Genomic DNA, 26,026 nt, shown 5'->3' with positions numbered 1-26,026 from the left:
TTTTCTTTTTCCTCTCTGAAGGAATTCCTAGACATTACAGGTTTACTTGGCTAATTGCATAATACTCTTGATACAGTATCACCTGGAAACCATTTACCATCTTCCCTCAGCCTCCTAATCGCATCACTTACTGTTGGGGCCAGGGGTGGGAGGAGAGGAAACAACCTATCTTGTTTTCTGGGAAGAAGAAAGTGAACGTACCAGAAAAATTAAGGACACACTTGACCGATTCACTTTCTCCAATCTGGCCCACTCCACTCGTTTTTACAGGGGTGTGTATGTTATCACGGGGGTCGGACAAGCTCCATGAAGATCCATCACAGGCGGATTATTGTAAAAATTTTTGCGGAGCCAGAAAAAAAAGAGCAGGGGGCAGGGGGGAGAAGTCGGGAGGAAAGGTGGGCGGCTGAGTAGAAGTGAAAAGAATCAGATGTCCATGAACATGGGGGAACTGGAATGAACATGAAAGTGGGCTGCCCTCCGGATACACTGCTGGGTGCCCACTGGAACTTTCTAGGGCAGAGTAAGAACACAAACCACTGTGATGGCTTCCTTTTTGGCGTCTGTTTCTCCGAGTACCAACTCCTTTTAGACTCAACTCATATGTGTAAACGCTACAAAAACACAAAAGTGACCAGCTCACAATATTTTCTGCCCATCCTGGAGGGAGTAAAATCAAATAGTAGCAATTCTACGCTGAAGACCAGTTCTGACCTTTTAAAAGCTCTTAGAGTCTAAGATTAATTTTTCTGTTTTTTTCTGGAAAAGACTTTAAGAGACTATCAACTAGCTCACTGACTTGAAGAAAGGAAGGAATTATTCCTCTAGTTTCTGTTTTAGGGATGAGGCAACTGAGCCCTAGAAAGACGAGAGGATTTAATTCTCCTAAAGTCCAGCAGGAAATAAGATGGAGCAGGGTTTAGAAATACAAGTTTCCCCTTCTGGCAATGCTCGCCGTCTTCCCTCGGGTTGTCTGGCTGATGAGTGATCGCGATGAGTTACAAGCAATACATTCCTTCTGTGCCGGAAGGAAGGAGCAGGGAACAAACAAGTTGCTTACAAGGCTGTCACTTACAAGGCTGTCACTTACAAGGCTGCTGAAATCTACAAAGGGAACAGTAGGAGCAGTTCTGGAACCCTGGCTGTCCAGTAGTCACCTGCGGGGTTATGATTGCCCCCCCCCCCCCCCCCCCCCCGCAGGTGAGTTAGATCAGAGCCTGGGGCTGATGGGAGGAGCCGGCGCATCTATTTTGTGAAAGCTCCCCAGGCGATTCCAAGATGCAGCCAGGGCTGAGAGCCACTGTCTAGAACTGTGAATCTTAATGGGGACGGATGGAAGACAGCCTCACCTATGGCCGCGATACAGTGCGCGTGCCTCCCACTGGTCTGGAGGGCTCGCGGGGCTTAGGCCCTGTGTATCCAGGGTCTGGGGTGGGACCAAGGATTTGTGTTTCTAACAAGCTCCCTGCGTGATGCTGCTGAGCCAGGGGACACACTTGGAGAATCGCTGCTCTGCAGGTAACTTGTCAAAGTTACATGTGTGTATATATGTAAAATTCATATATATGTAAAATATATATATAAAGTATATATGTATGTATGTATGTATGTATGTATGTATATATATATATACACATCTGTCCCTAGCCCAAGAGTCAGCTGTACCCCCTAGAACGGACTTGCGGAGCACAGGATGGGTAGAGAACAGTTCTGACTAAAAATCCAAGCAAAAATGATGACAGAGCACAGAACTCCCATTGTAGCTGGCGCAGTCTCTCAGGTGTCCTGCAGGAAAACGTTGCCAGCTAGGAGCCCAGAACATAAAAAAGCAGAATTGAATGCTGATTAGATTTCTTTTCTTAGCTGAGAGTCAAGTCTCTTGAAGCTCACCCTAGACTAGAAGTACTTAACTTTTGGGAACCAGTTCTAAAAAGGCTATAAATGGTCTATTATCAGGCATCAAGGGAAGCCAGCAAGGGCTTTATCTAAAGAAACCCATCTTGCCAGGAGATTTGGGCCTTTTGACCTCCGTGGGGCTTGTCCTGACTCCTTTTCTTCACCTTATAGGGTAATTGCCAGGACCTCAGTCACAGAATGAGGTCTGAGAGCAATCTGATCTCAGAGGAAAGGCAGCAGTGAAATGAAAACACAGTGGATGTGTGATCACCCCCACAGCTCTCTGAATATAACAGCCAGGCCTCTGCGGCTCCCTGGATTCTCCAGCTCGAAGAAGAACCACGCCAGGGCCGGGCAAGGCCCCGATGGCTCAAAGAAATGATGTGTGAGCTGGTAAAAATCTGATCGAGGGGACATGGAATAGAGTTCATGAATGGATGGACAGACAGCGCTGGCAATGGCGGGGGCGGGGGAGGGGCAGGGGCTGCACCAGGAGACCTTCCAGAGAAGCAGCCGTTAGCAACTAAGTAAGAAGTCGAAAACTGCAAAGAAATCTCCAATGAACTTGTGAGTTCAGAGCCGTGCCTCACCACGCCAAAGCCTCCTTCCGTGAAGTCTCGGAATGCAGACGTATGCAATGACACGGCAAAACCCTCCAGGGAGGGACAGGACATGGGAAAATCCTTATCTCCAGGACAGTCACGTCACAGACAGGACCCTACCGATGAGGTTCTGGACAAACTCCCAGAGCCAAGCTACCTGAATGTGGCAGGTACGTATGGAGGCTTTTAAAACTGAGAGTTTAAGTGCTTCCTTCACAGGGAGAGACAAGAATTTGGTGTCACAGTAACTTTTCCAGGTGACTAAGGTAAGCGTCTGACTCAGTGCCCTGAGTCCGTCTGTAGCCAAGGCAATACTTCCCATGGACCTGATGTGATGCGATGGCCCGAGGCTCTGGGAGCATCTGCTGGGCTGACAGTTCCAGGATGCTGTACTCTGGACCAGCTTCTGTTCTCTGTGGTCTGAACTGCTCCAGAGTCCACAGACCAATGGAAGTACATTAAACCCTACGGATACCCCACTGGTGCTGAATTTCAGGGGATGTAACTTATCCGAACAGGCCACTGGTGAAAAGGCTTTTTCCGAGCCCTTTAGCTGGGTCAAGGACGCCAAAACGCCAGTGGAAAACAGCCCAAGGAGGCATTAGCATAGACTTTGGGGGTTGTTTGTGACCAGGCTTGAATTGTTTAAGGAGCCCTGGCTCAATTTCCACAAAGCTTTCAGCACTGAGGATGACAGACATTCCGGAGCTGAAAAGGATTCTGTCCTCACCAGAGCTGGGACTGTGGTGGGGCAGCTGTCTGCTAACTCCTGACAGGCTTAGGAAAGAACCTTTCATCTACTTACATTCTGGTAACACCCACCCGTGGAAAGGAGAGCTTTTGTTTCTGAAAAGAAATATGAACGAGAGGGCCCTGCATGGCAGCAAAGAGGCAAAAAGGAGTAGGGGTTTCCAGGATGTCAGGCTGCCTGACCTGAAGGGAGGTAGGGCCTGGGTCTGCAGCTCAATTACTAGGGGAGCTTAACATTTTTTTTTTAATTGTGGTAAAATCCACAAAACATAAAATTTACCATCTTAACCATCTTTAAGTATATGGTTCAGTGGTCCTCAGAAATTCACATGATTATGCAATCATTACCACCATCTATCTCCAGAGCTTAAAAAAATCTCAGTTAGAATTTTTCATGTAGATTTTTTTCGATACAGCCATGAAAAAGAATGAGGTCAATGTTACATGCTGATGTGGAAAGAGGTTAAAAATACATTAAGAAAAAAAGAGCAAGACCCCACAGTGCGTACAGTATATATAATATTTGTGCGTATACTGGGATAATTTCAGGGACAGGATACAAATTGTGGATGGCAGTTGCCTGTAGGAAGCGGAAATGAGGGTCTGGGATGGCAGGGATTTGAACTTTCATTGTATAATACCTCTTTGTACGGTGCGGGCTGTTTAATAGATGCCTGGGTCGTTCGCATTTTTTCCATTTCCAGCTACAGCTTCTGCCCCCAAATCAATTCAGGCGGTGTGGTGCAAAAATCTGCTTATGTTAAGATGGCCCTTTTGGGAGTGGGGCTCAGCTTTGTTTGGGAAACAGAGCTTTGGAGTAAGAACTTCCTCCAAAGGAAGACATGGGTTCCGACACCCAGTAGGGGTCTTCGGATTTCAGAGTATCTCTTTTAAACTAATTGTGTCATTATTTAAATCATATTCAATAACCATGGAAAAAGTTTACAGCTGAGAGTAAGGAGCATGCTAAGGCTCTTCCTGCCATACTCAGAGGTTCTCAACATTTCTGTGCCTCGTATATCTTGGGCAATCTGGTGGAGCCGATGGATCTCTTTTTGGGCTAATGTGTTTAACCCCCGGAATACTGTTTTGAGTGTATAAAATAAGACACATATGCCTATAAAGTAACAAATTATATTGTTACATTTCCCCCCCAAATTTTTAAAAGTTGTGATAGGGCAATGTATGGGCTTTTTTTTTTTTTTTTTTTCGGTATGCGGGCCTCTCACTGTTGTGGCCTCTCCCTTTGCGGAGCACAGGCTCCGGACGCGCAGGCCTAGCGGCCATGGCTCACGGACTTAGTTGCTCCGCGGCATGTGGGATCTTCCCGGACCGGGGCACGAACCCGTGTCTCCTGCATCGGCAGGCGGATTCTCAACCACTGCGCCACCAGGGAAGCCCCTGTATGGGCTTTTAACTGCAGTGTTAAAGAAAAAGATCTGGTTATAGAATAATGATTTCCATAATTTTAGAGCAGTAATGAGTATGACTATTTCAAGATATCTGTAAAACCAGCGATAAGATCTGAAGGTAGATGTGATTCTTACTGGTGATAAAGTCACAGGTACTGCTAATCCAACTGTAACTTGATGCTACAATGGAAGAAAATGCTAATTTCAGGTAGAGTTAGTGAAAATTAAGACGCAGTGTTTGGGGTTTGGGTTTTTTCTTTCCATCCAAGTTCAAAGACTCCCTGAATGCATACTCTGGCCCAGCTGAGGGATGAAGGGAGAGTTCAGTGGACAGGGAGAGACTCCAGGTGGGGGATGAGAGCAGGCTGGGAAGGGATGAGATGCAGCCTTAGCAGGGAAAGATGTCTGCCTTTGCTTCCCCGGGGCCAGGATGAGGAAGTGGGTCAGATACGACACATGCTGGGTGATCGGGAAAACAGGTGGAGAGGCTCTCATCACATGACCTCCGCTCGGCTGAATGGATAAATGAAAGCAGGAAGGTGTTGTAAACAAGGAAGGGAAGAGCCTGGATTTCACAGGCAAGCTGACGAGACCCAGGACAGATCCGAGGACTGAGCCAGGGGACTCGAGACAGCAGAAGCCACGGCTGGATGCAGCTGCCGAGCACCCGCTCCCGCTGGGCGGGGCCTGCTCCCTCGGGAGACTTCCTTCAGAAAGGCTCTAGTGCAAAAGGAGAAAACAGATGGTAGCAATGGCCTGGCGGGCAGGGTCTCTGAAAGCTGAGGAGGGATGAGGGACTCTGTGTGTGCAGAAAAAAAAGAAAAAGGCTATCTGGAAGATTCCTGAATGTGTCCAAGAGTCCCTGGAGGGGACTAAAGGACGGGGCAAATTGGCAGCCGGTGAATCCTTGAGAACTTCAGGTTTGGGGGCGGGGATTGCAAATAAGAAAAGCAACAAGAGAGGAGGACGGGCTCAGGGTGCACTTGGGGTCTGGTGCTCATTTAACACGGAGGTTGGTATGGAAATTTTTCTAGCAAATGCCGACAGTTGGATCACTTTGAACAGCTCCCAAAGTGAGTCAGTCAGACTCTGCCAAGTTCTACAAGAATTCCTCCCTCGTGCCTTCTCATCCGCTCTCCTCCTCCTCAACCAAGCTGTCCTCAGAGCACGGATTAGGCCTGTCGGCCACAGAGGAACCGTGTTTCAGTTATCTCCTGTAACATTTACTTATCTACAGAAACTTCCATAGCTCAGATGCACGCCTCTGACCTTTCTCCAAGTTTTCTCCCCTCATCTCTTTTTCACCCTTGGCATGAATTTCCGCTCTTGCTTCTCTCTGTGTCTCCCCTGCCCCGCCTTGACCCCAGTTCCCTCTCTCCTTCTTTTCCGCATCTCTTCCTGCTCACTTCTTTCTAGCGATACCTGCGTTTCAGCATCTCACAGCTGCACTGATACACAGCTGCTGGCCCCAGGCTGACTCTCTCTTCTGCTTCATGGTGGAGAACTGAGTGCCAAGTCAGATGCCTAAGCCCAGCACACTGAGGGGTGACCGATGCTCCAGGCTCCCTGTTAGCCACCACACCCCGGACCAGCAGCCTCAGAAGGCCTAGAAAGACAGCGGGGGCTCTGGTCTTTGCTTCCCTCCCTGTAGTTTCACTAGCTATTATGCCTGCTTGCTCTTTGGTTTTGAGGGGTCTGGAGTGAGTCACCATCCCCAAGGCACCCTCAAGCAGCTTTGGTCTGGCTTCGGCCTGATTTAGACCCCTCAGGGCTCTTTAAAAGGGAGGTAGTGACTTGGATAGGGGGGGTTTCAAGACTGGGGACTCCCTGGGGCCTCGTATGCTTTGTGACGTGAACTCCACATCCGTTGCACCCACTCACAGCCCTCTTAGGGTTCCTCCTCCCCAGGGTGTCCTGCTTCCAAGGTGCCGGTGGACAGTGATGAATGGGTCAGAGACGACGGGACTTCGGTACAGGTACACCCCAGATGGTAATTCTGGGGTTGAGCCCCATCAATATACAAATCATCCACCAAGAAAGGAATGAGTCTGCAACTGCCCAAGAAGTTGCTTCTAAAGTTAGCCTTTCATTTTCACCTGTGGCTAAAGGGAGACTTTGTTTTGACCCAAGGTGATCACAATCTGTGTAACATTAGGAGAGAAAGGTGTTCCCTTCGTTAGGATATCTTTGGAGGAAGTCCAACAACCACCTTAGATCTGACTTCACCTTGTAGAGCTGTGCTTGGACCACAGCAATACTGCAAAGGCTGTCCTAGCTCAGGTCATCTCTCAGGAATTCACCCAGCAGATGGAGACCCAGAGGTAGGATTCAAAAGGAAGCCTGACCTTGAATGAACAAGGTGAAGAATTCTGAATGTTTTGCATCAGCTTGTTTGTAGAGGTTTTGGCCCGAGTAAGCGGTCATGCCGTCTAGTTGGTTGTGACATGGCTCAGCTCTATGAAGTGGCGTCTCTTCCATTTCTGTCCTCTACACTTCCTGGCCAGCCTTCCAGCAGGGGGCGCTGCTACTGACAAGTGCATGTGCCTAGGACTATCTAGGGAGAAGGATCTTTTCTGCTCAGGCAAGATTAAGGTCAATGTGTGTTGATAAAATGGGAGCATACAACTTAGAGTGAGGTGCAATTATTATTCTTTCATTTGTGTACAAAACTGTGCACACTTTGTAGATGTGTATTTCATTCTCACAGCAATTGTAGCAGTCATTTTATCCTTCACGTTGTATCACCCAGACTTGTCAAAATAGGTGCTAAAAATGCACAAGATAAAAGAAGGAGGTGAAACCGGAAAATGGTCCTGTGTATCTGTGTGTGTGCGTGTGTATGTGCAAGGTGGGGTGGGGGAGTGGCGAGGGGGCAGATCGGCATAGGAGACATAGATTCTTCTTCGTTTGACCCGTAAACTACTGATACAGCCTGAATGACTTGCCATGTAATTGCAACTGTTCTTTTTAAACAACGGTTCAGAGACTACGAAAGCAATGCGATCATATCCTGTAATTTAGTAGGACAAGGCATAATCCCCGGTTTACGTAACAAGAAATGAGCCTAAATTGAGAGAAACCAGCATCACAAAGAGATTCCAAATCTGTGAAGGAACAACTGGATTGAAAATGTACATAAATGCTCCGGAGCGTGGAGTCTTCCATCAGTGGGTGGCTGGCAGGCCACTTGGCTGGAAGAAACTAGAGAAATGGACCTCATCGCAACCATATTTTCCATTTGGGCAAGTGGGGCTTTCAGCTCTGACAAAGCACTCTCTCTCACGGCCTTCTTCAGAACCGATCTTAAGGTATGAGAATGGTATGTGGGCATTGTCATAATCCATGTGAATGCGAGGGTTTGCTGCAACTTTGTCTGAACGGACAGGCTGCGTTCTGAATGCACTAGCAAAGACTGCAGAGGGTGGAAAGGAAAGACCAGCCCATCCACGAGAGACTTCATCCATGCAAATCTCAAGTTCGGCTGAGCTCAGTCCAAGATGGTGGCCCTTAAACACCGCTAAGAACGACGTAAGCAAAGATGCTCTTCTAAAGAGGCAACTGAGCCTGTTTGAACATGTCTTATAGGGCTTTGGTGGGAGGTATTAGGTTAAGAACCTGATATAATAGAGAATTCTAAAATGTGCTCCCTAATCTAAAGTCTATGTTATCATCTTTGTCTGGACTGGGCTTTCACACACACACACACACACACACGCACACACACCCCAAGTGGCCTTAGGCAGGTTATTTCCCCTCCATGTCCACATTTCCAAAATTTGAGCCAGGATTTGAACCAGACTGCTCTAAAGTGCCTCCAGTTCTAACATTCAATATATCTACCATCAAAAAGCAGAAGGTCAATGGATTGCATTGCTGTTTCATGGATGCTGACACAAGAACAGATTCCCCGCACTAGGCACACACACACACACCCCAGATGCACCACCATCATTCCCACCCCCATTCTTTTTTTTTTTTTGCGGTACGCGGGCCTCTCACTGTCGTGGCCTCTCCCGTTGCGGAGCACAGGCTCTGGACGTGCAGGCTCAGCGGCCATGGCTCACGGGCCCAGCCACTCCGCGGCATGTGGGATCCTCCCGGACCGGGGCACGAACCTGCATCGGCAGGCGGACTCTCAACCACTGCGCCACCAGGGAAGCCCCCCACCCCCATTCTTAATTCAGATCCCACAAACTGGCCAGCTACCTAACTCACCAGGTAGAGCACCCAGGTATAATAACCAGGAAAACAGCTGCAATTGTATCTTCTCTTCAGTCTTTATTTGCTACTTCCATTCCTTTATCCCACCAACACAAACTGGGGAGGACAGCAGGAAGCCACATGTGAAGCAGCACACACGCCAGCTGGCAGGGGGATGGTGGCCACGGCCCCGAGCGCTGCAGAGGTAACAGGAGGCATCAGCTCCGGGCCCGGAGCACAGACTACAGCTCGAGGGCCTGGTAGGGAAGGCCATCTCCCACAGCGGTTTGGCTTTTAAAACACTAAGAACAGGTGCGTTCCTTGTCTTTTTTTTTTTTTTTTTTTTTTGCTTTAATAATAATAAAAAAGAAAACCCAAACCTTCTATAATTTATAAGCTATTTTTTGCTATCTACATTATATATAAAATATAGACTCTGTTTACTTTATAACACACATCTTTTTCCCTTGATAAATAACTCTTTAAAATATCTAGTATACATGCCTTGACTTTTTATGTTATAAGTTTTTTTTATACATATACATATCTATACTCATGTTTGTAGAACAATAAACACATACTTGACATTGACAACCAAACAAATGAAACTTTTGGTTAAAAACAACAACAAAACAACAGTAAAAGCACCAGGCAACCAACAGAAAACCATAATTACTAGAAACTTCTCCCTCCCCTGGGCAAGGCACAGGGCAAGAATCCTAAATACGGTTGGGTGCCTGATGGGGAAGGAGGGGAGCAAAGGAGCGGGCAGGTCGCTTCCTCGGGTTCTCTTTCTTAGCCTGGGACTAGAATCACAAGTCAGTCATGGAGTTTCTGGGGAGAAACCACGGGGCTCACTCAACAACGCAGCCCTTGCGATGGCTGCAGGCGACAGCAGAGACCTGGACCTGGGTTAGTCTGGGGGCCCTGCTCACACCACCCGGGCGAGCATGACTGCCACGCCAAGCACGGAGCCACTGCATGCGACGTGGCCTTGTTATTTCTCTACTCACTGCTGGTGTAAACAGAAAGGGGCAACAGATTCAAGAGTATTCAGTAGTGCAACACTTGAGGAGCCTGACAGAGCCAGGCGCTTGGTGCCCCTCTCAAGAGCTCCAGCAAGTAGGGACCATGACATGGGGAAGAAAATGTCAGTAGGCCACTGCCTTTCATCGCTAACTGGTGTGGAAACTCGGGTACACGGTACTTACTGGCTGCACCTGCACTCTCTGATGAGACCACGGAGCCCAATGCCTCTTAAAGAGGCACAGAAGGTCTACACTCCTCTTGGGAAAAGTTCTGAAGCCCAGCTCGGTCGGGGCTGTCCCCTCAAACCTGGGGTACACTCCCCATCCACCCGCTTCTCTGCCCAGCATGCAACAGGCTGGGGTGGGTCCACGGGCTGCAGACGAGCACAGCTTTTATTTCATTACTTACGCGTCTCCCTGTCCCGGAAAGGGAATTGAAAGGCAGGGCTCTGAGAGTTGATTTAAAAAACAAAACAAAACAAAAAACTCTCCAGTGTCGTGACCTCTGCCCTATAAACTTCAGGATTTGGATGGCCGAAAATGGAGGCGGTAGGTAGAGCAGGAGTCCTAAGCTAGTCAAGACCTAGATCTGTACCCAGAGGGCAGGGTAGAGCCCAGAAGTAGAGCTGGCCTCAGGAAATCCCAGAGGTGAACATCTGAGTGTATGTCCCCCATCCTTGCCAACAGAATACAAATTCGAGATAATTGTTCACATTACGGGCACAATGGGAAATCTTAAACAGCTAGTTTTCTGACTACATTCAAGACATAGTGGAGTTTTAAAAAAACGGATTCAGCTGCAACAGCTCAGGGAATACCTTCCGTTGCAGGTCTGAGTCCTAACTGCAACTCTTGCACCAACTAGCCCTGGGACCTGAGACAAGTCATTTCACCTCTCTGGGCCTCCGTCTCCCCATCTGAGAGCTCGGCAGATCAGGATGGAACTTAAGAGTCAGAAAGCTGGGATTGTAGTCCTGGCTCTGCCACTAAGAAGCGGTGTGACCTCGGTCATCACTTAACCTCTTGGGGATGTAAAGATAAAGGAACTGAATATATTGGGCTCTGAAGTCCCTCCAGATGCGACTGGCTTTACTTTCTCCCCAGGGTACCCTTATCAACGCTGAATTCCTCCCCCGCCCCAAAGCCACCGGAATAAAAGTGATGCAATCAGACACCTACTTTGTGACCACAGGTCGTATTCAACAGCTGCGGCTATGAGACAAGATGACGAGTTAAGAGAGTCTAAAGGTACAAATGCAACGCACAGCTAAAATCTGAGTCACAAACAAATGAACTGTCAAAGCCCCACTCCCTGAGAAAAGACATTTTCCTATGTTATACACTCAGTGAGAGCAAAACCCAAGGCCATCCATGAGAATCGGTCAACGTTCTGAAAATGCCCAACTCTGCGGCTCGCTGCATCGCTTACGATCAGAATCGACTTAGGAAGTTGCTTTGAAAAGAAGCTGAGTGATATTTCCATTTTGGAAGAGGAAGAAAAACCGACTCCTTCTATTTGCAGCTCTACAAGGAACCTTCTGGCAGAACATCAAACGTGGCACCCTGCTCCACAGGCATGTGTCCACAGCAGCAGAGGGGCACCCCACGCAGGTCACATTGAACTCTAGTCACTCTACAGACCCCGACAGGGTTCGACAAGAAGCGCTTTCCTGCCCGGCAGGAATCGCAGAGGCTCAAACCTTTCCTCGCGGGAGGCGACGTGGTTTGGAGGAGAAGAAAGGTTTGGATTCAGGTGAGCCCACTTCTACTTAATAGTTTTGTGACTGGGCAAGTTACTCTTTCTCTCAGCCTCGATTTTCTCATGTGTAAAATGGGACTGACGATACTCAGTACTACAGGGCTGTTTTTATGGATTAAGCGAGATAATGTACTTAAGATACCCTGCACACGGTAGATGATCAAGAAATGCGGGAGCGCAGAGAGTACTGGCGTGGCTCTCTGAGGATGGAGAAAGGGTCTGGGAGAAGTTCACCTTGAGCTGGAGTCAGCCAAGCTGCCCTTAGAGTCCCAAGGTATCTGCTGCCTGGTGGGCTAAGGAGGTTCCGCGGTCCCCTACCACTCCTCTCCATCGGGGGCAGAAGTCGTAGGGGAGCTGACGGTGGTCATGAACTCTCTCTGTGGGAGAAAACTCAGAGACTCCAAGCCTTCCAAATAAGCCCGGAGCATTCCCAAACACTTGTGGTTACCCTGACTTATACCTGCTCTCAGAATTTGGAATCTGGAACATTCTGCAGAGACCGCCAGTGAAAGGAGCCCAAATGTTCAGCATCAGAGGCCCCCTCACAATGACGGGAAAAAATCAGGCAAGTGGGGACTAAATGTGGAGACCCTACAATGGAGCCTCTATTACCCTGGGTCCTTGAGACACATTAAACAAGGCAGAGAGGGCTGGGTTACTCCAGAGACTTCATCTGAGCTCAAACCCAGCTGATGGTACCCAATCCCTTAGGGGACTATTAGGGGTGCTGGGCTGGGACAAAGTCTTTCCATAGAATGTTGTTGAAAGCTTGAGATTTCAGCTTTAGAGTATGACTCCTAATCAAGTCGTTGCAAGTGATAGGACCGGGGCCCAAGGAGCACTAAAGAAGCCATTTACTGTAGTTTTTACACTAAGGAAATGAACTATGTCTTTTCTTCCACTTGTTCCTGCCATCTACCTACTACATGCATTTCAGCGGACAGAATTTAAGAACACTTACTAAAATATTTTTCATGCTTCTTTTTAAGAATGTATATTCTTTCCATATACCCCAGCCTCAAGTGAGAATTTTTGTTTTCGACACTAAATATTTATCACAGAGCTCAGTGATCTTTGCGGGGAAAGAAGTCCCAAGAATTTTAAGTACAGAAACAAAACTGAAGCCCCAGGAACAGCCCTACTTAGATTATAAATGACTTAGAAAAATGAGACTCATAGAGTCACTAGTTTCCTTTCTCTACATCCTTGATCACAGCCTTTCGGGGTCAACTAGAAAAAGAAAATATTCTTTCCACTCAGTTTCCACAAAAGCTATTTATCCAGAGGGGAATTTAGGAAAATCTGAACCAAAACAGTCCATGGCATGGCCCTCTGCTCAAATTCTTACTGGGAGACTTCCATTCTACCCAATCTCTAGTTTTGAACTGGTAGCTAGGAAAGCTGGCAGGCCGATTCTGTCAACGGAGCAGGGACCGTTGGTACGATGGAGAGTTTTAGCTCATTAACCTTCTTCCCACATTGTAGTAAGGGGCCAGGAAGCAGGGTAATTCTTCCGAGGGAGGTGATCCCTACCCCTCCGTGCTAGAAAATACCCCATTCCCGTGGTGTTTGGACACAGCCACGCAGTACCCACGGGCAGCCTGGGATTCATAGTGTATTGGCCCTGGGAGGAGGAAGGAGGGAGCAACTGATCGCACGGTTCATTTTGGGACTTTGCCCACTCAGAGCCTGGGGTTCACTTTCAGCCCTTTAAATTCCCTTCCAGTTCCACCGCGGGGCCAACTGAAGAGATGTTTAAGTGTCACTTGCGTGCCAAAGACAACGGCTGGATTTCTGTGACTGTGAACAAATGCTGTGTACATTTACAAGTAACAGTCTCCACAGCCAAGCTCGACAAATGTCCTATGTGGCGTGAAGGATTAAGAAAAGAGAACAAAAGGATAATTCCCCATTTTCAAAATGTATTTGACTTGGGCTTTCTTTCAAGACTAGGTCTGAATTTTTAAGAGCGATTTTAGTGACAGTGGTGGTAGTGAGCATTTATAAACCCGTGTGTGTGTGTGTGTGTGTGTGTGTGTGTGTGTCTGTCTGTCCGGTTGTTCCCTTCTGGCACTGTCTGCTCCAAGCCTGCAGTTTGCCATCTCCAGTAAAAGCCCTCCCTGTAAGCAGAGGATGACAAGACAAGAGAGACAGGAGACCAAGAGGAAGAAGATGTTTTTTCCTACATTAGCCTTCTTCAGCCTACGGGAACTATACACCTCAGAGGGCTCTCAAACCCCATTCAGAAACACTGAAAATTATGTTGCTTGCTGTCCTTTTGTTTAACACCTATTCAAGATTTTTCATTTTTTGATGTGTGAAAGCAAAAGTCCAAGCTAAGGAAAAGAGCCTTGACTATGTTTTTTTTTTTTTTTCTTTTAAAGGGGAGAGGATTATATCCGAGTGGACCTGAAGGCTTCCCTTTGAAAATCTACAAAGCTGGGGAATCTCCTAAGAGCCCTTCCCCAGCTTGCTAGGAGAGATGGGTCCAGGGCTCACTTTCCCTCCTGCTGGGAATTGCCACTGTGACCCTGGGACGCAAGGCTGCCCCCCGGTCCTGGAGGACAGCACAGGAGCCTGTGGTCAGCCGCACACCTCCTTCCTGCTGTCTCCTCGGCCCCGTGAAAGGACGTCCTCGACGCTCCAGTACCGAATCCCTCCTTACAGGCAACGCCACTCCACCGGAAATAGGCTTTTCATTGCTGGCCAATCCGAAGGGATATTTTCTTCTCTGCCTCATGTGTTTCGGTGCAGGCTGTGCCCCTGCTCTCTCCTTTTGGCTCAAGGGAACCCGATTCTATGCTTGCTGTTCCCGGCCCTCCCTTCCTCTACCTCAGGCCAGCAAAAGGGCACTGAGCCAGTTAGGAAGATACTCCCTCCCTTGGGCTTCCTGCGAGGAAGACCAATGTCTTCCTCCATCCAGAAAGCTGTACACTTCGCTACCAAGTACTTTTTCCTTCAGACACTCGAAGTGGCTTCCTGAAATCTGAACTTTCTCTTTAGCCACTGGCGCTCGCCCCTCCCCGCCCCCGCCCCTGCACACACACACCTGCAGGCTTGCGTGGGCACGTGAAGACGTGCCGTCTCCCGCCACCCGAGCTCGCCCCTGGAAACGGGGCTCAGAGCACGCAGGAGCATTTGGCTTGCCAAGGAGGCCAAGGTGTGGCGGGGGGGGGGGGGGTGGATGAGGAGTGGAGGCAGGCAACCCCTCCCGGCTTCTCACAGTAAAGGGCAGCAGAGGCGACTGGCCGCCTCCGTCTCAGCCGACGCCAGCAGGGACGACCTCGGGGACCGCGGGTCACCGTCCCAACAGTCTCGTTCGGGGCCCCTCACCCGGACAGGGACTCAGCCTCCCAGATGCTATTTTCTCACCCTGCCTTTCCACTTCGCCACCCCTACACTCCTCGAGGCCACCTCTCCCCCAGCCTCTCCCCCTCTCTGGGCCCCAGGAGGGAGCCCTAGGTCGCGCTGGGTCCCCAGTCTGGGCTAACAGTACAGGGACATCCGGCTGCGGCGCATGGCCTCGCTGATCAGGTAGGCGGGGCTGAGCTCGGGCTCCTCTGTCATCACCGCGATGTCCTGCCACTCGCCCGTCTGGCTGGACCGCTTGATGGTGTCCACCACGCACAGGGCGTACAGGCAGTCGTCGAAGGTGGCGGCCATGGTGAGCGGTCGCCCGTCCCACGTGCGCCGGTCGTCCTGGTCCTGGAAGGCCTGGCGCACGGCCTGCATCATCTTGATGGTGCCGCGCAGGTAGGGCGAGGGGATGTCGCTGAAGGCCTTCTCGGGCAGCAGGGAGTTGCTGACGGGCGTGGCGTCCTGCACCAGCAGCTCCTGCGCCGGGGCGCTGTTGCGCTGCCCGTACAGGTCGGTGCCCACCGCCAGCAGGCGCCCGGCTGAGCCCACCACGGTCACGTCCTGCTTGAACTCGCCCGGCACGTTGAAGTTGAGGGTGACGGTGCAGCACACGCCGCCCTCCAGCACCATCTGGAAGGTGCAGAAGTCGTCGCTGGTGATCTGGCGGATGCCCTTGATGTGGTCAGTCTGCTTCACGAAGGTCTTGAGCAGCCCGTGGACCTTAACAGCCTTCTGGCCAGTGAGGAAGGTGAGCAGGTCGATGATGTAGGTGCCCACCGAGTGCAGGCCGCCGCCGCCCATCAGGTCGTCGCAGCTCCAGTTGTACTTCTTGCCCAGCAGGCTGCCGCCGTGCACCTGCACCTCGCACACCAGCAGCTCGCCCACGTAGCCCTCCTCGATGAGCTGCTTCATGCGCACGAAGGCCGGCAGGAAGCGCAGCACGTTGCCCATGATGCTCATGAGCTTGGGGTAGTAGTGGGCGGCCGACATCATGCGGAAGGCGTCCAGCGGCGTGGCCGTGCGGTCGCAGATGACGTTCTTGCCGATGCCTGCGGGCGGGAGGACAAAGAGCACGTCAGGGCGCTGGCGCCGAGCGAGCGACAGGGGGCGCTGTGGCCCCCAAATCGTAGTTTACGGACCGGGAACCAGACCGGACCAGCTACCCTTACTACACTTTTAAAACCTAACACCTTCTACTTATACAAAAATAACGTATTCTATACATTTCAGTGTTACTTTAAATATTTAAGTCGAATTAGTTTAGTATTAAACCATCACATTGATTTAAATATTAAGATTTATTTTCATACATGTAAAGTCTATATTTTAGAATTTTTTTAAATGTTTGCCAATATAATATCAAATGCTTCACTTAATATTTTATTTATATGAATCTATAACATTTTATATACAAATATAGTTTACTTGTAAAGTCAAAATATTTAAATACAAAATGTAAGTTCTATTAAAGTGTACAATATCACGTTCTACATATATTTTATTAAGTTATCTTACATGTGAAACGTTTTATATGTTTTATTTTATTTGTAAAATATAATTTTTATTAAAAATATCATATGTAGAGAAGAGAACAGTGTCTTTATCTGGACAGAACCTGAATACATAAGCTGAAATCATGGTAACGCAAGCCTGATTAAGGATGAGGAAGAATTTCTTAACCATATACTTCAAAAGTCTAAGCTTTTAGCTGTCTCTCCCACAACCAGCAAGCTTGTTTACTGCTTGCAATAATCAAGCAAGAAAACACCAAGAATTATGTCTTAAGTGTTTTCTTGCTTGTTTATTTTGCATTATAGGTTAGAGCTGGCTGTACTCACAGACGTGTTTGTTTAATGTTTTCCGGTTCCTTACGGGAAGAGCGGATAGTCCTTATATCTGAGGGATGCACAGTGACTTGACCCTCATCTGTCTCACGGCCTGGGAGGGTGGGGACGTTGGTGCCTTTTGCAATGGAGCTGAGGCCAAATAAGAATTAAGCTTATGCCATGACTCTCTACCGAGTGCCTAAGTTATAGGTAGGCGGAGGCCCTTTAGGAAACTAAGTGGTTCTGGGTCAGGAGAAAACAAAAGATCCAAGGATAGAAGAGTGACAGGGAATAAGAAAAGGATTTATTCCAAGATAAAGCTAAGAGTCAGGGAAGAAAAACAACTCAGCTGAACCCGGAGAAACAGCCAGTTGGAACACAAAAAATTAAAGTAATCATTTTTTTAAAAGTATACCGACTTGTGAGCAAGCCAGATTGAAGGATGCCGGATTGGAGAGCTTCGGAGTCAAGGCACATGCCTGCCTATGAGTTCCCTGCTGTCTGGTCATGTTCTGCACGTGGACCCTCCTATGGACAGCTCAACACTCCAGCCACAGACAAGGGACATGCCACAAGGGAGATGGGGTGACAAGACTCACACCCATCCTGTAAAATGGGTTGTCCTGACCACAGGCACCTGACTTGACAAAATCCATGAACACCCCCAGCAAGCCCAGCGAAGAGGGTCCCGTGGAAGTCCTACAACTGTGGGCGTCTGTCCAGTGGAGATGCCTGGGCAAGGCCGCAGGCACGTGGTGCTCTCATTTTCCCATCGGAAGAGCTCGCCGAGCAATAGACGTGGCCAGAACAGACTGGAGAAAATAGGTACAATCGATGGCTGTCCGTTTCCAGGTGCACATCGAATTCCAGCCCCGAGGGAAAGGCCTGGAGCCACGCAACGACCCCATCTCCTGGCCTCCTCCACACTGGCAGAGCTGGGCTGGCTTTCCTGACGACCCCGAATGAACAGTAAGAAGCTTCTTTACCTCTGAGTAACCAGGTGAGGACTGAGGCTCTGGAACAGGGGTGAGGAAACATTGGCTTGTGTTACCAATACTGCCGCGCACCTGTGTGACATCGTGTTCTGATAATATGGTCCTATCGGCGTTAGGCTCATGTAACACGGGATCATGCGGGCAGAAGCAGATTTCTATGTAAACAGATGTGTAGGTCACTGCAGGTACAGGTGACAAATGTTGCCAAAATCTGCCTCACACCTGTTGGGTATAGCCTGTGGCCTCTCCTATACCCTGTCTCGGGGTCCACAAAACCAAGACCCCTGATGGCCATTTCTGAGTACACGCTGTTGTCATATTAACAACACATGAAAAAAACAAGTTTCTATTCTAAGAACTATCAGATAAAACAGTAAAAGAAAACATAAATTGAGAAAAATAATTCACTCCCCTCCACATACCCAAAGCAATCATCGCATGGGTATTCTTTGAAACTCTGTAGATGAAAAGATACTGGTGAAAGCTCTAGACTCCCTTTCCAGAAGAATGCAGGCCTGCATCCCCCAAGATTCTGAGATACAGGCATCTCTTCCTTTGGGCTATCTAAGTATGTTGTGGTCCCACACTAGACAGCAGCTTCCTCAAGGATCAAGGCTGGGCCTTCTGCTTTCTTAAGTCTCCTCTCTGCCCGGGGCACCCAGAGGCATGTGATGTGTGTGCAGGAAGCCAGGGATCGTTGCTGCCTGACCCCCCCTCTCCACTCACAGTCCTCTGCACCGTCCACACTTTACAGATGGGTCTTGGCAACGTCTTAACACACAACATCTTCCAAAGTCAAAAGAGACTTTTAGGAATCTATCATAAAGAAATCCTCTAAAATGTAAGCACAGCTTCTCGCCCAAAGATGCCGTCACTGCGTGATTTATTAAACCGAAAAGCTAAGAACAGTGCAAATGCCCAATAGAAGAATGGGTAAATAGGCTGTAATACATCCATATAATGGTGTGTTGTGCAGCCCCTGAAAAGGATGTTTACAAAGATTTTTTAATGGCAAGCAAGATGATTACGAGGTCATGTTAAGTGAAAAGGGCTCTATTCATAGATATCCTATGATCTCAACTCTCTTAAAAGGACAAAAGAAAAAAACCTGGAAGGGAATACCTCAAACTGTTTGCAGTGGTTGATTGATTAGTAGGATTAAGACTAATTTTTATTTTCTTCACTACCTTTTTCCATATTTTATGAGTTTTAACTTTTACGGTCAGAAAAACATTTGTTTTTCTTTTTTAGGTTCAAAGGAGACACGAAGACTTAACATGATGGCAGAAGGGCCCTCCAAAGCCACGGGAGGGCGGGCAGGTTCCAGAGCTCATGAACCTGCCCCAGTTCCTGTGCCCAGGGAGCTGATGAAAGCCCCCCTGACCCTGAACTTGTGATGCTTCCAAGGCTCAGGTCTTCCTGTTCCAATTCCACAGGACTTCTCCATGATTCTGGTGAAGGCTATGAACTCTCTTCAGAAGATCAATTCACACGTACACATAAAACTTTACCCACATCCCCAGCTTGTGCACGGCCCCCTGGAGTTCTGCAGAACAGGCAACTCCATTGTAGGGTGTAAGATAACTCCTAGAAGCCCATATAAAGTATTGTTAAAAATAAGATAATGCTTCCAGCTTCAAAATGCAGAGCTAGCAGACTGCTCACAGGTTTATAAAGCAGAGTTTGTTTTCTCTGTTTTACGCAATCTTCCCTCAATGCTACCTCTTGATAGGGCTTCTGCAAAGTGCTCTCTGGGACCATCCCCCAACCACCAAGATCCTTAGGTTCTCTTGGCCCTCTTTTCCCCACCAAAATCTGCCCTTCCAAAATGCCCAGAACCTGAAACTCCAATGTTCTTAGCAGTTTAACAAGAATCAAGGGCTTAGGCTAAAGAATACCATTCTAATTGTGGACTTTGAGTCATCAGATACTGTGTGTGTGTGTGCGTGTGCGTGTGTGTGTGCGCGCGCGCACAGGGGTGACACAGCCCACAATCCGGGTGTGTCAGATGCCACTGAATATATGCGGGGATTTTTCCCGAAGAAAGCAGACAGATCCCTGCCTTCCAAATTGCCCCTCTCAGCCTGGGCTTTGGGTCTGGCTCTCCAGAAATATCACAGGTCTTTGGTGTCTTCACGATTTTCATATGTCTTGGCACCATGCCTTTCTTGCCTCCTCCAGAGAAAGTGCTGGAATGGACTCTTCAGAGAAAAGCCCTCTCCATTTTGTGCTGGAAAGGAAATAATAAGTAGGGAGAGGCAGAGCCCGCCCTCAAAGCAGCCATGGCTGATCCCTAACAGGAAAATGACCACCCTGGTCTCTGCCCTGCAAACCCTAAGAGGACAGCCTACGCCCTGTCACTCCTGGGTGAACAACTTTGCCAAAAGTACAGCAGTGCCATCTCCGCTGCCCTGCATCCACACGTCTCTCAGACACACACACACACACACACACACACACTCCCTTTAGGTTGGGGGTTCATACCGTCTTGTGGCAAGATGTGTCTTCCTTCTAAGACAAGAGATCCAAAACTTTAGCAAAAATCGTGCCGCAGAGAATCAAGCAAAGGGACTTGAAACGTACGGACCTGATTTCACTCCAAATCCACAAGGCAGTGCGAAATGGACCGGGGGAAAATCCCGAGTGCCCGGGGAAAAGCTGGAGGCTCTGCCAAAACCCAAACATTTCCCGAGCAGCTGGAGGGTGTCAGCAAAGCCCACTGGCTCTCACAGTGGTGCAGAAGAACAGCGGGGGCTTTCTTGGTTCTCTGGGCTGTGGCAGCCGGTGGCCACCCTGTTGCTCCCTCCGGGGATACCACTGTCCCATGCTCAGCTGGCTTCACCCAGGGGCCTGTGGCTGCACCAGAAATGGCTGTCTTGGGACCTTGCTGCATTTGTCAAGGGGGTACAATGTGACGCTGGTGGGTGGCAGAGGACATGTGGAGACTAGTCTGCGTGTCCTGGGGAGTCTTCCTAACCCACCTCCGTGCACACCGTCTGCCCGTTTGCGTGAGGACAAAGAACGTAAGTTGGGTCTTTGGGGAACCTCTGGGCTGGAACCAACTTACTTTATCAAGACAAGAACCCCTTGTCAGCAAATAAAGTGAGAAGAGCTCTCTGTCCGGAGGATGGTGGGGTTAATGCCTTCTCACCTATGTCACGAAGCTGAAGTTGGGGAGAAAATGAGATCATGGGAAATTTCTGGAAGGTGAAAGTGTCATGTGCAAGGCAGTATGCCTGTTCTTTGTCAGGAGTTTTGACATGAAATCATTTCAGAAGGAGTTTTACTGCCCTCCTGAGACTCCCTCATGAGGAGATGGAGAATTGCTTCCTCCAGAGCCTGCTGAGTGTGTGCTCTCTATCTGAGTCCAAATATCCACGGCCCTCAGAGGACTCAGTGCCACAGGGAAGGAGTTTCCAACCAACAGACCCCAAAGTCACTTTCAGGCAGCTGTGCCCCTCACGCCCTCCAAGCTCGGGGTCTCCAAGCTGTGGCTGAGAACCCACCCATCTCTCTTTCCAGAGACTGGAGCTTTTATGAGGGCTGATACTCCATCCCAGGGACCCCAGCAGCAGGGCAAAGGGGCTTCCCACCGACACCTCCGGGGAAAGACACATGCTCTCTGCTGTGCCAAAGAGCTGCTATCCTCTCCTGCCGGTACCTGGAAATAAGGATGCCACCCCGAGTCATTCTTTAGCATAATCAGCCTGGAACTTCAAAGCATCCCTCCCTGCCAGCACAATTCCAATTACACACTCCCTCATCTAATCGACAGTGGCGATCTATGAGGCCGACGCTACTTCCCCACCAGTTCTTCCTGATCATTCCACTTGTGTTGACAGCCCCTTATCTTCTGAAAGGATGCTGGTCCTGGAGGCTGGCTTGCACTGTCCTGGCAGGTTGGCCTAGCCCCACAAGAAGTCCCATCAGATACAGCTTCCTAGCTCCCTCCCCACCCCATTCACCCAAGGCAGAGAGGGCTTTCCCTGCATTTCAAGCAGGGAACTCATTATCTTCCTTTATATTCCATTCCTGCAACATTTCTGTGCTAGGCACTGGGACCCCAAAAATGAGTAAGAAAGATGAAAAGGAGCTCACAGTTTAGTAGAAGAAACCAACCAGGAAATGAGTGATTATGGGATCTAATAGATAGAGGATCTAATAGAAGGATAAACAATGAGAGCACAAAGGAGGGGCTGCCCAACTGACTTGGGCATGGTAGGGAGCTCTGCTGAAGAGGTGACATTTGGGCAGGGTTCTGAAGCATGTGTAAGAGTTCACCTCTTCATTCAGAAGCTTTGGGTCCCATTTAGAAAATGGTCTAAAACAAGGGTGTTTTTAAAAAATTCCTTTATTTGAAATACAATTTGAATTTTAAAAGATCTGCACTGTTCAAAAAATAAAATAAAATAAAACAAGGGTGTTTAACCTGGGTCTGAGAAACCACTAAAATTGGACTATTTTTTTAAAAAATTGTGTGAAACCTGATGTTCATTTTCTGAGGAAGAAGATCATTAGAGCCTTAAAAGTGTCTCTAACTCAAAGGAAATCCAGCAGAACTACAGTTGAGAGTGAAGAAAAAAACATTTTAAAGGCCAAGAGAGACCTCTGGTTTCAAGAGAACTAAGTATCTGAACAGACAGGGCTGTTTGTGATCGTTCCTTCTCTGCTCCCCGAGACACGGGACATGTGGTCAGTTTCACCCCCTCACTGCAACACTCCACTCAGTCCAGCTCAGTCCCTTCCTTCCTTTCTTCCCAACCCACCCCTGTTATCTCCTTCCCCTGCTCCCTGCCCCCTTGGCCCCAACACACACACACACGTGTTTTCTTTCAGCTGAGAAAAGCATCAGCAGAAATGACCTGTCTAAACCCTGCTCTCTGCCCCCTGGCCCTTCTTCCATATAAGCTGGGAGAAGAGCCCCTTTGGAGAGATTAAATCCCTCATCTTCAATCCCCATGACCGTTCCTGACAAACAACTTCGTGACTCACAGCCCTAATCTCACGTGCTGACTACAACCCTGACATAATTTAAAATAGCAATCACCACCACTCAAGGAGAACCAACTCTGTGCCAGAAGAGGCTGCATATTCTACATTCCCTTCCTTTTTGTGTGTGTGTACACAACCCCACAAGGCAGGTACTAACCCTGTCCCCATCTCACAGACACGGAAACCAAGCCTCTTAGAGGGGAAGCTATTTGCCCATGGCGCCACAAAACTCGACGACCAGGACAGCTGGCATTTGAACCCAGACGCATGCTCCCATTCTGGCCAGCCCCACATGTCAATGCACACATGTGCAACGCCCACGGCAGCACAGGAGGGCTCCCAGGAGGTGGTGTCACGGGCTGGGGTGAGAGCACCAGAAACTGGGCCAGTGGTGGGCGGGTGTGCTCAACGCTCAGCTGAGTGACCGCCCGCAGTCCCACGGCAACTTCTAATTTCAAACCTGAGATGGAAATGGGTCAGCGTGACCCACATTCAGCTCCTTTTGTCAAGGATGCCCTCTGTGGGCTCTGAAAGAGCGGGGACAGCCAAACAAAGGAAGTCAGCACGGCTAACATGGACAGGACTTGCTCTTGAACTGATTGAGATGCTCAAGTGCTTTTCTGTATACAACCCGCCCTTAAAGGCCAGCCCCCATCCCACCAACCCTTTTTACGGACTTTCCTCCACTACTCGGGACTGTCATCAGAGCCCTGCTTTTGCACAGGAACCCGTCAGTAGCTAGATTTTCTCAGATCGTTTCACGTATAGTAGTAACATCTAGTCACTGAGCCTGTAACACCCATAACAGGGACGGCACTCCTGAAACACTTCATTTGCGGTTTCCTTATCGGTCGATCGCACATATTTCCACCGCCATGGCTCACACAGGTTGAGGTTGAGGATATAATGTTGGGAAGTTTCTAACCAGCTCCTTCCAGCCCAGGCATCCCCAGGAGAGAAGAGAAAAGCTCGCCACGTCTAGCCCAGGGAAACCAAGAGGAGACGTTTAGAAACAGCAGTGGGTATGTGGCAGCCAGCTTCCCAACCTCCATGCCTAGAGGTGGCCCACACAGAGCCAAGTGTCGAGGGGGGCAGGGAGGTGGTGGGAGGGCCCCTTGGAGGACAGAGGTCTGGGGCTGGGTGCAGTGGCTGCAATGATCAGGACTGGGGACAGAGGAAAATGGCCAGGACCCTCAGTCCCTCTTTGTCGGTCCCAAATAGCCAAATGACACCTACCGCGCCTTAGTGGTCTTTATTCTGGGGAGTGGCCTGCACTGCTACCTCACACCTGGACAAGCCAGAGTCAGAGGTACCACCCGGATCCAGGCAACACGCACAGCCAGTCACGCAAGCCTCACTTTCCCCATAGAAGCCGCCACCTTCTGCAGCAAAGGCGAGCAAAGGGTAGAGTACTGAACACCGGGGCCACCAGACTCCTCAAAGAGAGACCGAGCTGCTTAAAAGAAAATGTAAGCGATTGCGTTGGTGAGATGACCAGATTGCACTATGACTCCATTTCCTACCTACCCTCCTAGAGATGGAGCTTAGAATGGAGATCAGGATGGCTACAGAGAAATAAAGAAATCAGTGCTTCCTCTTCCTATTTATAGTGGGAGTTCTCATCACACAGCCCAAAGGGTGGGAGACCCGTGGTAGCTCCCAAAGCCTCCCCAGGGTCCCCGACAAAACCTCAGTCCCTGTCAAGGGCAAGTTAACACGCTTCAGAGAAGCACTGTCCTCCCTGTACACATAATATGAATGCAAGGCAAGACTTAAAACTAGGCAACTTCTCAAAAAAAAAAAAAAAGTGGGAAACTCTTTCCATTCAAGAGGCATTATGCTTTAGTGAAGGGATCACAGGTCTATTCACTGAGGTGTTTAGTGGGTTTTTTTAAACACTATATTTCACACAGTCTAGCCTCTTTTAAAAAAGAGAAAGATCCAGAAGTATTGGGTTTCCTCCTCCAGAGCCTCCCGCACGACACGATCAGCTGGAGCTGAATAGTGGCCTCTGTAGACTACAGTCCCCACCAATCCCTATCGCCTGCCTATATCAGTTTTCTACTGCTACCCTAACAAACTACCATGAATGTGGCAGCTTAACACAACACCCATTATCTTCCACTTTTCTAGATCAGAAATCCAGGTGGGCACAGCTGGATCTCTGCTCAGGGTTCCACAAGGCTCCCGCCGGAAAGAAAGTGCTTCTCAGCTCATAAGGCTGTCTGCAGAATTCAGTTCCTTAGAGCTGCAGGCCTGAGGTCCCCTGATGCTTTCCTTGCTGGCTGTGCAGCCTCTAGAGGCACCTGCATCCCTCAGGGGTGGCACCATCTTCAGGACAGTATCAGCATCACGCGGAAGGCAGTCCTTCCCACCCCTGGAATCTCTCTGACTTCCCCCTTGGCCAGCAGCTAGAGAGAACTGTCCTTAAAGGGCTCCTGTGATTACATTAGGTCCACCCAGATCGTCTCCCTTTGGCCATACAACTAATCACAGGAGTGACAGCAGGGGGCGAAGGTCATCTTAAAATTATTCCAGCCCAGTCCCTTCCTTTGTCTGTGAGCCCTAGAAAGCTCTGCCAAGAGGAAGATTCGCGAGTATTCTCCCAAGGAAAGCGCTTCAGACACGTGTCAACATCCCTTGCAGACCTCCCTTTGCTTCTATGTTCTTGCAGTAGTTTTTACTCCATCAAACAGGACTCGGTGAGGTACTCTCGGCTTTTTAAAACCTATTATTAGTCTCCTCATTACCGCGGAGATTGTGTCCTCAATTCAGGGCTCCCTGTAGGCAGGAGTAATAGGAACAGGGCCAGGAAGGTGGCGGACTTGGCCTCTGGGCGCTAGAATGAACACAAGGAAGGGAAGGGGAGCTGAAATTGTTATGAACCCACCAAGCACCCGGGCTTCCTGTTGGCTCAGTTAAGCATCATACAGGCATCGTTATACCCCTTTGTCCAGAATAGCGAATGGAGGCCGAGAGAGACCACGATTGCCCAAGATCATAGACATACACAGGTCCGGCTGCAAATTCAGTTCTGTGATCCCAAAGCTCTACGTTTTCCATTTTCCGTGTAGGGAATTGCTACCACTGGGAGGGTGGCAGTAGAGTTAGGTGACTGAGCCTCAGAGCACCAGGCGGGTTAATAAAAGAAACCCAAACCCTTTGGGACCCGCTGGACCCCAGCACTGAGTTGAGAAGTGATTCAGGAA

General features: G+C 49.1%; 1 protein-coding gene and 1 long non-coding RNA gene across 2 annotated transcripts in view; one reads left to right on the top strand and one right to left on the bottom strand.

Moving 5' to 3' along the window:
- The first annotated feature begins 1,051 nt into the window (after window positions 1-1,051).
- On the top strand, window positions 1,052-16,053 carry LOC136792040 (uncharacterized). Its single transcript, XR_010835168.1, has 3 exons — window positions 1,052-1,518; window positions 2,068-2,668; window positions 14,032-16,053. It is a non-coding gene; the product is annotated as an uncharacterized lncRNA (long non-coding RNA).
- GFOD1 (Gfo/Idh/MocA-like oxidoreductase domain containing 1) overlaps window positions 8,919-26,026 on the bottom strand; it is a 107,352-nt gene continuing 90,244 nt past the window's right edge. The window contains exon 2 of the mRNA XM_059077893.2: window positions 8,919-16,053. Within this exon, the coding sequence (XP_058933876.1) occupies window positions 15,134-16,053 (920 nt within the window). The 3' untranslated portion in view covers window positions 8,919-15,133. The remainder of the gene's footprint in view (window positions 16,054-26,026) is intronic.

The sequence above is a fragment of the Kogia breviceps genome, chromosome 10 (assembly GCF_026419965.1).
Source record: "Kogia breviceps isolate mKogBre1 chromosome 10, mKogBre1 haplotype 1, whole genome shotgun sequence".
In the NCBI taxonomy this organism is placed as follows: Eukaryota; Metazoa; Chordata; class Mammalia; order Artiodactyla; family Physeteridae; genus Kogia; species Kogia breviceps.
Note: the sequence above shows the minus strand (reverse complement) of the source record. Positions and strands in the feature narration are given on the sequence as shown.